Here is a 12,772-nt window from a genome sequence, read left to right on the forward strand (position 1 = left end):
GTGGACACGTGTCTGTGTGTGCCTGCCTGGGTCTCTTGGAGCCTGTGTCTCTGTGCATGTGGATGTGTCTATGTCTCTCAGAGAATCTGTGCCCAGCCTGGCAGACGGGAAGGGATCCCAGACTTGAGGTCTGTGAGTGAGAGAGGCCCAGACCCAGAAGGCCCTCCCAGCAAGACGCACCAGGCCCCAGGGCAGGAGCACGATGCCAAGGGCCTTGTTGTTGCTAATGTGTCCGACTCTGTGCGACCCCATAGACGGCAGCCCACCAGGCTCCCCCGTCCCTGGGATTCTCCAGGCAAGAACACTAGAGTGGGTTGCCATTTCCTTCTCCAATGCATGAAAGTGAAAAGTGAAAATGAAGTCGCTCAGTCGTGTCCGACTCTTAGCGACTCCATGGACTGCAGCCTACCAGGCTCCTCTGTCCATGGGATTTTCCAGGCAAGAGTACTGGAGTAGGGTGCCATTGCCTTCTCCAGCCAAGGGCCTGAGACGTGTCAATGCCGGAGCTGCCAGCATGAGGAGGGTGGTCTCCTCTCTCAGCAGAGGCCGCTGCAGCCCCTGAACACCACTGAGCCGTGGGCGCCAGCCCAGAGACCATGAACTCCCATTGCCATCCCTATGAGGCCTGAGGAGAGGAGTCTGGCTTTAAGAGGAGCCTGTCAGGCCACAAAGCTGCCCAGGTGCCCACTCCCAGATTACACTCTCATAGCCAAGACCTCTGCCCCTGCCAGGCCCCCAGCAACCTGTGTTCCATAGGCACAGGCCTTCGAACTCGCCCTCCTGCTTTTCTGGGCTGGGGCGCCCACTCCTCCCTTTCCCCATGATTCTCTGAGGACTCCTGACACTTGACAGAAACCAGGATCTGTTGTGGGCCTGGTGGCCAGGTTCTTTCTTCGGTCTCTTCTGTGAGCATCTCAGGGGGCTTGCCGCCCTCAGCCTACCCACTGGACTGGCGGCTGGCCTGTGCCCGGGCCTGGCAGTGCGGAGATGTGTGGGGGGTCTGTGGCTGCTGTCTCACTGCCTTTGCTCTTTCTCTCCTCAGAGATTCAGAAGCTGGTGCTGGAGGGCCGAGTAGGGGAGGCCATTGAGACGACACAGCGCTTCTACCCAGGGCTGCTGGAGCATAATCCCAATCTGCTCTTCATGCTCAAGTAAGTTTGGGGCCCTGCCAGCTCCCCCCGTTGCCCCACTGGTGGTGGGAATATGCAACCCGGACCAAGCCCAGAGCATGGCTGCTCTGCTCCTTCCGCAGGTGCCGACAGTTTGTGGAGATGGTGAACGGGACTGACAGTGAGGTCCGCAGCTTGAGCTCTCGAAGCCCCAAGTCCCAGGACAGCTACCCTGGCTCCCCCAGCCTCAGCCCCCGACACGGCCCCACTAGTTCCCACACGCACAACACAGGTCAGCCGCTCTCCGGAGGGCTCTGGGAAGAACTGGTGTGGAGAAGCAAGGCCATCCAGACACCCTTCCCCAGGATGGGCTCGGGGCTTGCTGCCGGATGTGGGGGGGATGGGAAACGGGACCACTGCAGTTACTCCTGGGCCCCCGCTGGGCAGCAGGCTGGCCCTCCTCTTCTGACCGTCCCCCGGCTTTTAGGAGCAGACAGTCCCAGCTGCAGCAACGGCGTCGCCTCCACCAAGAGCAAACAGAACCACAGTAAATACCCTGCACCCAGCTCCTCCTCATCCTCGTCATCCTCGTCATCCTCCTCATCTCCCTCCTCAGTGAATTACTCCGAGTCCAACTCTACAGATTCCACCAAGTCCCAGCCCCACAGCAGTACCAGTAACCAGGAGACCAGGTACCTGTTCTGCTCAGCTTCTTCCTCCCGCTCTGTGCCCACTGCAGCCTGTCCTGTGAGCAGCCCCCTGCCCTGTATCCCCAACTTCCCTGCCAGCTCTGTGCCTGGAATAGTAGTTGTGGACCTGCCAGGCCAGGCTTTGGCTCCAGCTTCCCATCTAGCTCATGATTCAGCTGCCGCTTCCGTTGGCCCCATCTTTCTCCAGAGGCGCTGGCACTGAGAATGTGGTTGCCTCCAAGGATACCAGGCCTCCCAGAATGCCCCAGGGTCTATACCAAAGGAGTTTTTTCTGGGCTCAGCTCTCAGCCAGACAGTTTGGGCCGGTAGAGGTTGTAGACTGCAGACTGTAGGTGGCTCTCAGCGCCCCGGCATGCTTCAAGGCTGACCTGGGTTTGGCTCCCAGACATGCCTGTCATGACTCACTTGCCCTGGTCATTGGGGATCTAGAGGTGCATAGAAGGGGTGTGCCAACTCTGAGGAGGGCCGGGGGGACAAGGGTCACAGAGACAGCATCACGACTGGAGTGGGAATGAGGTGACAAGCCTCTGGGGATGGCTGGCGTCATAGTAGGGCCCAAGCATTGGAGCCTGGGAACCTGGGAGCTATCCTTTCATGCCCTTTGGGGACCTCAGTTTATCCACAGCAGCCTGTGGCTGAAGCCTCAATGGAGGCCCACCCAGGCTGCTCCAACCACATTCCCTTAGCCAGCTCCCATCTCCACCCTCCTCCACAGTGACAGTGAGATGGAGATGGAGGCGGAGCATTACCCCAACGGTGTTCTGGAGAGCATGTCCACACGCATCGTCAATGGTGCCTACAAGCATGAGGACCTGCAGACGGATGAGTCCAGCATGGGTAAGGCCGTGCCCTCGCCCGCCCGCTGTTCCACAGGTGACCGTGCTCAGTCCCCGTGCCCTCTCCCCTCGGTGGGGGTAGGGGTGGGCCTGGGCAGGCTGATCCACTGCCTCTGTAGCCATCACAAATGGGTGTTTGCGATGGGAAGACCTTGGCCTGCTGCCCAGGCTAGGTTCCCGCATTAGTGGCTGGAGGGGGTTGGTGAGAGCAGGTACCCTTATGAACCCCTTGCATCTTGCATAGGGTGGGAGAGGGAAAGCTTCCAAGTCCTGCCTGACCCCTAGACCCTATGCTGGGTAGATTTTGAACAGCTCAGCTCAGGGTGGCCCCCCTGCGACTCTTAGCCCTCGCTTGCCTCCACCAGTAGTGCACTCCCACCCCCATCCCCAACCTAGGTCCTTCTTGCCATGTTCTCTTTGGGGTCCCCACCCTAGTTCTCCCTTGTTTCTTTGTGCCCTCCCAATGTGCCCCCTGCTGGGCTCTGGGTGCAGATGATGGGCATCCGCGGCGGCAGCTCTGCGGGGGCAATCAGGCGGCCACGGAAAGAATTATCCTGTTTGGCCGCGAGTTGCAGGCACTGAGTGAGCAGCTGGGGCGGGAGTACGGCAAGAATTTGGCCCACACGGAGATGCTGCAGGTATGGAGCAAGCCAGGCCTTCATACAGAATGGGCCCCTGTTTGGTAGTACGGGGGTGTGGTGACTCTGGGAGGGCACTGGGGGCAGCAGCAATAGGAGAGAGTGAGCTCTAGATAAGACCTCAGTGGGAAATGGGACATCGGGGTATTTTGTGCCTCCCTGACACCACGCAGGGCCCCGTATCCCCCTGGAGCCATGGGGGGTGTTGGTGCATACCACAGTCTTCTCAGAAGTGCCCTGTTCCTTAGGATGCCTTTAGCCTGCTTGCCTACTCAGACCCCTGGAGCTGCCCAGTTGGCCAGCAGCTTGACCCCATCCAGAGGGAGCCTGTGTGTGCCGCCCTCAACAGCGCCATTTTAGGTAAGTGGTTCTAACGAAAATAAGCTGTTCCAGGAGTGCCTGGGGTGGCCCAGTCACCCCTTCCTGTTTGTCCAAATCAGGGCAGCGAACTCTGCCTAGAGGCTGTCTGGTGGCCCACGGGACTCTTGGGCTCCCATGACAGAACCCTGACCTCCCTCTGCCCAACTGAGTTGGCCAGCTAGATCACAATGGGCCCTAGACTATGACCTGGGCCCAGGCCAGCTCATTGCTCCAAAGAAAGCTAAGGTTCACAAGCTCTTGACAGGGCCATAGTCTGGTGGTTTGGACACACATGGAGGCATATGAACTCTCTCTTCCGAGAGATTCTGTCCACTCCCCACAGCCTTCTGCTCCCAAAGGAACTTGGACCTGGGCTCAGCCCTGATTAGGGCAGTGACCAGGTCTTGTCTCTTCTCCACAGAGTCTCAGAACCTGCCAAAACAGCCCCCGCTGATGCTTGCCCTGGGCCAAGCATCTGAATGTCTACGGCTCATGGCCCGAGTGGGCCTGGGATCTTGCTCTTTTGCCAGAGTCGACGACTACTTGCACTAGCTGACCACACTGGCTGGCCCCGCCTGGTCCTCCCTCAGCCCCAGGGCTGGAGCAGCCCTGCCCTCCATCGGCACCTGGTGCAGGGACCCAGAAGCCACGGGCAGAGCCCACTCCTCCTGCCTGGCCTCTTCTGTTCCTTTCCTCCCTTCCTTCCTTCCTTCCTTTTTCTCCCACCTTCAGTCTCTCTCTCTCTCCCCTCTTCACGTGCAGCGGCCTATGACACAGTATTGGTTGGTTACTCTTCATGTAGCGCCTTCTATTTTGAAAAGAAGGGGGTTGTTTTGAGGAGAGGTTGGGGTTTTTTAATCTTTTTTTTTTCCCTCCTCCTGACTGAGCCACCAGTATTTATCTCTGGAGAGTTTGTGCTGAGCTGGTTTCTGCTAATTTAGTGCTGAAGCCTATCCACGTTGGTGATAGCTTATTATTTTCGTAAGTAAAAAAAAATGAGATTATATATATAAATATATATATTAAAAAAAGACACAGTATTTATCGTAGTGTTAGTGGTCCAGCACCTCTTGGGTGAGGCTGTCCAGACACCATGTTTTTATTTGAGTCCAACTCATCAAAAAAGAATCATGTCTGTCACCTCAGTCAAGGGATTTCTTTATTTCAGGCTTCCCCTTTGTTGAACCACAGGCCCAGCTGCAGCCTAGGGAAGCCCAGTAGGCTTTGGGAGCCTCATAGTGGGCAGGATAGGCTAAGCTGGTTTGCAGCATCTGAGAGGTGTGGATGCCTAGGCCTCTGAGAGTTGAACTGAGCAGAGAACTGCAGGGCCAAGGGGCCACAGAAGAGATGACTTGGCCCAGGGCTAACAGCAGAGCGAGGGAGGAGAGGGTCCTCGGCCAGCACGCTGTCCCCCATCCTACCCTGCCTCTCACTGCCTGCCTTGACTCTCTCTTCCCTTTTCAACATCCCGCCTTTCCTTGTTGTTAAGATGGCCAAATACTTCATTTCCTCTAAATTGATTGCCTGGGAACTACCTGCCTTCAACCTGAGAGCTGCTGTGTGTCAAGCTGCAGGGAGGGAGTCTCCTACCAGGACAGAGGCCCCTGGGCACAGGGGCTGCCTTCTCCCTGCCTGGGTCTTCACCGTCTCTGCACAGCTTGGATGGAATCGACACTTGCTGTTGAGAAGCCAGGACCGTGTGGAGGCAGATTTGTGGACTGCCAGTCGCCAGAGTGGATGGAACCTTTGACCCCCCAGGCCAAGCCTCACTGTAGCTGTGCCAGGCAGCTCCGTGCAGTTTGGCCCCAGTCATTCTTAGGAAAGACTGTTATGAGTGTTTGCTGGCCAGAGGAAGGGACCTCATGGGCTTGACAGACGTTCCACTGTCCATGTCTGACGGATCCTCACAGCTAGTGGGTCAGAAACCGTCTTAGTACTGCCATCAGGGAATCAGGAGAGGAAGGGCTAAGATGGCGGCCAGGACTTGAGCAGGCTATCTGTGGAGAGGACTGACCGCCCAAGGGAAGGAAAGGGAGGTGCCCTCCCAGAGGAGCAGGAGGAAGGCCAGGATTTTCCCATCTGCTTCACAATGGGAGGGAATGCACAGACAGCCCCTGCTAAGGGGCAAGGTCGGAAGTCAAGCTTCTAGTCCCTGCCTGGATCTGGGCTCTCCATCAGTGCATACTGGAATGGTTGGAATGGCCTGAGGTGCCCACTGGGACTTGCTGGGCCTACAGCTGAACAAGAGAAATAATTGAGTTGGACTAAATGCTGATGATGGGGTCAGGGCCTTTGGCCCTGTGCTCCCTCAGAATTCTGTCCTGGGACACAATCCTGAAGGTTGCTGCTTTTTCTTGGTCCCCACTGGGGCCCTGGCTGGCAGCCCAGAGACCACAAACCATCAGGAAGGTGGTGTCCTGTCTGTGAAGGAAATTCATCCTCTGCAAACCTGGGAATGCCCAGCTCCCAAACCAAGGGGTTGGAAAAATCAGGCTGTTAAAATGGTCGGAAGCACTCAGGACTGGGAATTAAAACCAGAGGCTTTTGCAATTGGAATGAAGTTCAGAGACCATCTACTCCACCAGTCCTCTCCTCTCATAGATAAGGAAACAGGCCCAGGAGATTAAGTGACTCAACGTACGGGGGCAGAACTGGGACTAAGCTCATCCCTGTGGCTTGGACACTGTTTAGGCCTAAAGCTGAATGGCAGGCGAGGGATTAGGCTGGTGAGGCCTCCAGCAATGTCTGAGCAGCTGGTACCTTCAGGGGTGTGTCAGGGGTGGGGATGGGTGCCTGGGCTTGGGTTGTGGAGCGGCTGAGGGCCCCGGAGGGCTCAGGACAGCTGTGTGCTGCTCGGGGTTGGGTGTCCGCCTGGCTCACACTCAGTGCCCACGGCCACCTCCCCATTTTCTGTGCCTTATCTCACTGTTTCAGCTGAGTCCAAGTTGTTTACTCTGTTCCTCTCCAGAGGGGCACTGTGTCCCAGTTGGACAGCTCACCTTCGGGACATTAGCCTTTGCCCCACAAGCCGTGGAGAGGACCAAAATCAAGCTGCTTGAGCCCACTGTCTTGCTGATAGTCCAGGCCTGCCTGCCAACCAGCGGAGCCCCTGCTGCACACCCAGTCCTACCAGCCTACTTCTAGGAGCCGAGAGTGGGGAAGGCACCTGGGAGGAGTCCTGGTGAAGAGCTGGACTTCAGCCAAGAAGGCAGGAGGAAGACCTGGCTCTGTTGGGTCATTCAACTCTGGGGGAGCAGCCTTTCCCTCTTACCTTTTCCTCTTGTTCCACCAAATGGTTGCTCTTTTCCAGAGCAGAAACTGGCGGATATGCAATGATAACCAGAACCCCTGTTCCTCACCCACCTGGGTCTGTAGCTGAATGTGGGCTGGCAGAACAGGGACACCAAGAGATGGAGAAGGGGGCTTCCCAGCCTCCCAGCAACTTCCTAGCCCATAAGCAAGCACAAAGATGAGGCAGAGATCTGTCAGAGCTGAAAGTTCATTTGGTTGCTCACAACTCAGGTATGCACACCGTGTGGCAGCTGGGCAGCAGAGCCCTACTTGACCGCAAGTCCCGTGCACCCAGACCTGTGGCCAGATCGTGGACTCTGGCTGCCTCAGGCGCCGCCTCTTTGCATAGGGTTCTCCTCCATTAGTAACTACAGCCGACTCAGACATCCTCCACATTGTGCACACTGGTTCTGCCTTTGTCCTCGCAAGTTGATACTTGGCATTAGCATGAAACTTGTGGGTGTGGGAGGGTTTAGAGAGAATTCTAACACAAAACATCCTATTAAATTGTACTTGAGAGATGAAAAAACTCCTGTTGTATTTTGACAGAATTATTTTTATTAAAATATACATCCATGAGCAGTCATAGTGTCTGGTCTCTGTTGTGAGTCTTAATGGGATTGAACCATCCCTAATGTAACACAGGTGTCCTGGAAAGCTTGGCCCCTTCCCAGTTCATTTGTTGGGAGTGTCCAGGGCCTTGGTGTCTCCTCAAGGACTCTCAAGACTTTTGCAAGACCCCAAAGAACATAGGTACTCAAGCTTTTGATTCTCTCCTGCGAAACGGCCTTCATCCGAAACAAAAAGTAGCAAATTCAAAAAGGTGGGCCATAAGACCTCCTCTCCTCAAAATAAGATATTTGTTTACTTATTTGGCTGCCCCAGGTCTTAAGCTGCGGCACTCAAGATCTTTGCTGTGGCAACTGTCTGTCTAGTTGTGGTACATGGGCTCCAAAGCACATGGGCTTCACTGCCCCATGGCATGTGGGATCTTAGTGATTGAACCTGAGTCCGCTGCATTGCAAGGAGGATTCTTAACCATTAGACCACCAGGGAAGTCCCCAAATAAGATGTTAATACATTCCAAATATGCTCACTTGACACACTGGACAGAAAGAACTCTGAGGGGTATCAAAATTAGCTTCCTTTCAGTCCAAGGGAAAAACTCATGCTGAAAAATCAGTTTGGGTGACCCTGTGAAATTAACCTTTCTCAGCTTCAGTTTCCCCATTAACATTGTTAATTCTGCTACCCCATAGTAACAGAGGATTATAGCATGCATAGAGCAGGGTTTGGTAATCAGAGAAAGAACATATATGACTGCCCTGCCTCCATGAGGATGCCCCCTGGTGTGACAGTCCTGCTCCTGCCTCAAGTTGCCTGCTCTGCCCGCAAGGCACCAGGATTTTATGCAGAGGAGGGATAAAATAGATGCTTCTGTTAACTTGGAGGTAAGACTAGAAGCAAAGAAAACCCAAGGTCAAGAACAAGTCAGGTTTGAGAAATATTTAGCGGATGTTAGCACCACAGGAAATGGCAACCAACTCTAGTATTCTTGCCTGGAGAATCCCAGGGATGGGGGAGCCTGGTGGGCTGCCATCTATGGGGTCACACAGAGTCGGACACGACTGAAGTGACTTAGCAGCAGCAGCACCACAGGACGGAGAAGGCAATGGCACCCCACTCCAGTACTCTTGCCTGGAAAATCCCATGGACAGAGGAGCCTGGTAGGCTGCAGTCCATGGGGTCGTTAAAAGTCGGACAGACTGAGTGACTTCCCTTTCACTTTTCACTTTCATGCATTGGAGAAGGAAATTGCAACCCACTCCAGTGTTCTTGCCTGGAGAATCCCAGGGACAGGGGAGCCTGGTGGGCTGCCATCTATGGGGTCACACAGAGTCGAACACGACTGACATGACTTAATAGTAGTAGCAGCACCACAGGATGAGTGACCCAATGTGAGGGAGATTACCAAGAGACAAGGCAGTTGCATGCAAGATAATACAGGGAACCGGTCGGTGGTGTCTAAGTCACAGGGGTGAGGAGGTTTGCTGCAGAGCATATAAACCCGTATCTCAGAGAGACATGTTTCCTGGAACTGGAAAAGGATTCTGTGCCCTAGTAAACAGCAAAAACTGTCATGGATGCTCAGAGTAAACATCACCTGCTAATTAAAAGCTTTAAAAATTCTGTCTTAAGATGTGTAGCTTAATCCAGCATTTTCCAAACTTGCATTACTACAGAATGTTTCATTCAAGGCCATTTTACAGGACTCTCAGGGAAAAGCTTCTCGCTTCCCGGCCTTTTGGCTAAGATCAAGTGTAGTATGAGGGTTTCCCAGGTGGCAGAGTGGTAAAGAACCCGCCTGCTAATGTAGGGGATGCGAGAGACTGCAGTTTGGATCCCTGGGTCGGGAAGATTCCCCTAGAGTAGGAAATGGCAAACTGCTCCAGTACTCTTGCCTGAAGAATTCCTTGGACAGAGGAGCCTGGTGGGCTAGAGTCCATGGGGTTGCAAAGAGTCAGACACCACTGAACGACTGAGCAAAGGGAAAAGCTAGTGTAGAAGGAAGAGTGGAGTATTAGATTAAGCACAAATGTCCTGGTTCCATAAGTAAAGCCACAGTAAATTCATTTCCCTCCAGACACATTTCCAGCACAGCTTGTTTTATACTAAAGTTTATAGGTTATTTTCGCTGCTCTAGTGGACAGTCTGGTGAAACAAAGGGTAGTCTCGTTACAAAGTCGTATTTATTGGGGGGTGGGAAACCGGTTCCAGTAAAGAGATCAAGGGGGACTGAGGCCGCAGTCTTGAAAAACACTGACATGTAAGCACAACCAAAGAACACCCAGAAGAAGAGGAGCCCATATACGCACGAAAAGCGAGTCTTTAGGAGTCAGAAAGCCGGGAAGTCCGGCGAGTTCGTGAGAAATATTGTTCTGCAAAGATAGTCATCCAGCAGCCGACTTTCCTTCATTCCGAGACAACCAAGGCCCACCACAGTACTCAGAATCTCCTTGCTCTTCCAGCCAGGCGACCGACCGGAAAAGAGCCTAGAGTGGGAAACCGTCGCCTCCACCGCCGGAAACGAATGACCAGGGCTTCCAGCCAGACGGCTTTACCTCCGCCCGGAGCCAGTGAGCATGCGTAGCTCCTGGAAACGGCCCCTCCCAGCGCTGGTCCTCCCTAGACATGGAGCATGCGCAGACTTCCCGCCGTCCCGCCCCTGCTTTTCCAGAGACCCCGGTTCCTTAGAAACCAGGCGGCGCGTTCCCGGTGGCGGCGCGCTAGATTCCGGGGCCAGAGCGTCCCTGCAAGCCTCCCTCACGCAGCACCAGCGGCTGCCGAGACCCGTCCGGGCCCATGGTCTCCAGGGCGGCGCAGGGTGGGGGATGCCAGCGTGCCAGGTGAGAGACGGCCCGCGACTGCGGGTGAGGATGTAGAAGGGCATGGCGCGGCGGCGGGCGGGCGCTGGCCGGGCCTCCTCGGCGGGGATACGCTGCGCAGGGGCTGGAGGGGGCCGTTCTAACTGCCAGCGCGGGCTCGGAGTTCGGGAGTCGCCCCGGAGTTGGTCCTCTCACCTCAGAGATAGGACCTACAAGTTTGGTCGTAGAATTGTAGAATTTTGGCTCCTGGAAGGACCTTGGCCATAACCCATCCCTTTACTGGACGCTAAAACCTAGGCTACCCTGTCCGTTGCCGACCAGCACCCCTTACCTGTGAGGACCGCCGCTTTGTGGCTAAGGATGTGAGGTATGGGAACCTCAGACAAAGGGCCCGCGGCGTAGCTAGTCCATCGTCTTTCACAGTGAGAAGGGACCTGAGGGGACATATCTTTATTTAAGGAAAGAGAGTTCAGGTGGCAGATGGGAGAAGGGACACTCCAGAAGGGGCGGGTGGCTCAGCCAGTCCCGGCATGTCCGCTGGCCACATCTCTCTGGGCCTGGCTTACCTTTGAAGCTCAAGAAGGAAGCAGATGAACTTGCGGAGACAAAAGGTGAGGTGAAGTATTCTCAAGGCATTACCACATGAATGGTGAGGGAGAAAGAAGGGTCCTGGAGATCAGGACTTGTGAATGGTTGTGTGAAGCGTTTATTGCAGAATCTAAAGAACCAGACAGGAATAGAAAAGTTTAAAGCTGCCTTGGAGAACACCAAGGAAGGTTATAAACGTTATTTGTCTTCAGCGTTCCCACGGTGTCATTGCTGAGGGCAGGACACGGGAGGAAGGAAGTGGTGACTTTTGAATATCCAGAGCCTGGTGGCGCAGGGCTCAGAGGACCTCTAAAGCTATGGGGCACAAAGGTTGGAGATGGAAGAGCCCTGAATCTGTGACCCTTCAGTTGAAAGGAACAGCTGTTTAAATTAGGAAAGACACTTCATGTGTTACTGTGATATGGAGAAGATGGAAGTTAGAGAATCTAAATACATTCTTGATAAGGAAACTCCTTCTGAAAAGCTACACCAGGGAACAAGAGTTTTAAGGCCATCCATTTTACAGAAAATATGCAAAAGTTACTGCTTTTGGACTAGGGTTTTTAGCAGACAGTTCTGTTGGATGAATGGGCTTCCCTGGTGGCTCAGACCTTAAAGAATCTGCCTGCAGTGTGGGAGGCACAACTTCAATCCCTGGGTGGTGAAGATCCCCCTGGAGAAGAGAATGCCTATCCACTTCTGTATTCTTGTCTGGAGAACTCCATGGACAGTGGAGTCTGGTGGGCTACAGTCCATGGGGTTGCAAAGGGTCAGATACAACTGTGATACTAACACTTTCACTTTTTTTTTTGGTGGGAGGACTCCCCGCCCCCCACCCCATGCACACACACACACTTTTTACAGTTTAAAGCTTCTGTTGTGAGAGGCTTTCCCATACCACCTGGTTGTTCTACTTTTCCTGTAGAATGAGTACTTTGGATCTGATCTGTTATTTTTACTTGCTGGGAAAATTCAAATATGTGATTTCTATAGTAACACTGGAACCCACTAGAAGTAGAATTAGCAATCAGAATCTAAAATATGGCACAAATGAACCTATCTGCAAAATAGAAACAGATTCTCATGGAGATCAGACTTGTGGTTGGCATGGGGGAGGAGAAAAAGGAGGGATGGACTGGGAATGTGGGGTTGGTAGAGGCAAACTATTATATTTAGAATGGATAAACTACAAGGCCCCACTGCATAGCACAGGGAACTATATCCAAACTCATGGAATAAATTGTAATGGAAAAGAATTTTAAAGAATGTGTATATGTGTGAAACTGAGTCACTTTGCTGTACAGCAGAGACTGGCCCAACATTGTAAGTCAACTGTACTTTAAAATTTTAAATTTAAATTTTAAAAAAGGAAGAAAGTGGTCTCCCAAAAGACAAAGATTTGTAATATGGGGAAAAGAAATGTGTGATTTTTAAAAGGTGGCCTGTGATTCTAATCATCAGTCAGTTTGGCACGTGGTAAAACTAATTTTCACTGTATATTTGAAATGGCAGCAGGTTTTTTCCCCCCTCAGAGTGATAAGAGAAGATGCATTGAAACTATGATAACGTTAATAGATTAAATTAGTTTTTTAAGAAAGCTTTGTTCTTCTCTTGCTCATAAATCAGTGCCGGCCCATAACTGTGGATATTATGGCTGTACATTTTATTGACTTTTCTTCTATCTCTGGAAATACTTATATAAATAACTCAAGAGAGAAGGGTATATGATCTGGGGGGAACATTGGCACTGTTAACCAAATCCTGTCAGAAAAGCTTTGTGAAAATCATTGTATTCTGTGTAGAAACCCTCATTACTCTGGCATTGGCCCACATAGAAAACAGACAAGTAGGCCA

General features: G+C 53.0%; 2 protein-coding genes across 3 annotated transcripts in view; both read left to right on the forward strand.

Annotated features, from left to right (window-relative positions):
* RANBP10 (RAN binding protein 10) overlaps positions 1-7,530 on the forward strand; it is a 60,908-nt gene extending 53,378 nt beyond the window's left edge. The window contains exons 8-14 of the mRNA XM_027516219.1: positions 1,043-1,151; positions 1,253-1,401; positions 1,597-1,801; positions 2,535-2,656; positions 3,148-3,293; positions 3,542-3,653; positions 4,075-7,530. Of these exons, the coding sequence (XP_027372020.1) occupies positions 1,043-1,151; positions 1,253-1,401; positions 1,597-1,801; positions 2,535-2,656; positions 3,148-3,293; positions 3,542-3,653; positions 4,075-4,205 (974 nt within the window). The 3' untranslated portion in view covers positions 4,206-7,530. The remainder of the gene's footprint in view (positions 1-1,042; positions 1,152-1,252; positions 1,402-1,596; positions 1,802-2,534; positions 2,657-3,147; positions 3,294-3,541; positions 3,654-4,074) is intronic.
* Positions 7,531-9,419: 1,889 nt separating this feature from the next.
* Positions 9,420-12,772, forward strand: part of GFOD2 (glucose-fructose oxidoreductase domain containing 2) — a 40,399-nt gene continuing 37,046 nt past the window's right edge. For both annotated transcript variants that reach the window (XM_027516228.1, XM_027516227.1), the window contains exon 1: positions 9,420-10,351. The gene's annotated coding sequence lies outside the window, so the exon portion shown is untranslated. The remainder of the gene's footprint in view (positions 10,352-12,772) is intronic.

This window comes from Bos indicus x Bos taurus, chromosome 18, assembly GCF_003369695.1.
Source record: "Bos indicus x Bos taurus breed Angus x Brahman F1 hybrid chromosome 18, Bos_hybrid_MaternalHap_v2.0, whole genome shotgun sequence".
Classification (NCBI taxonomy): Eukaryota; Metazoa; Chordata; class Mammalia; order Artiodactyla; family Bovidae; genus Bos; species Bos indicus x Bos taurus.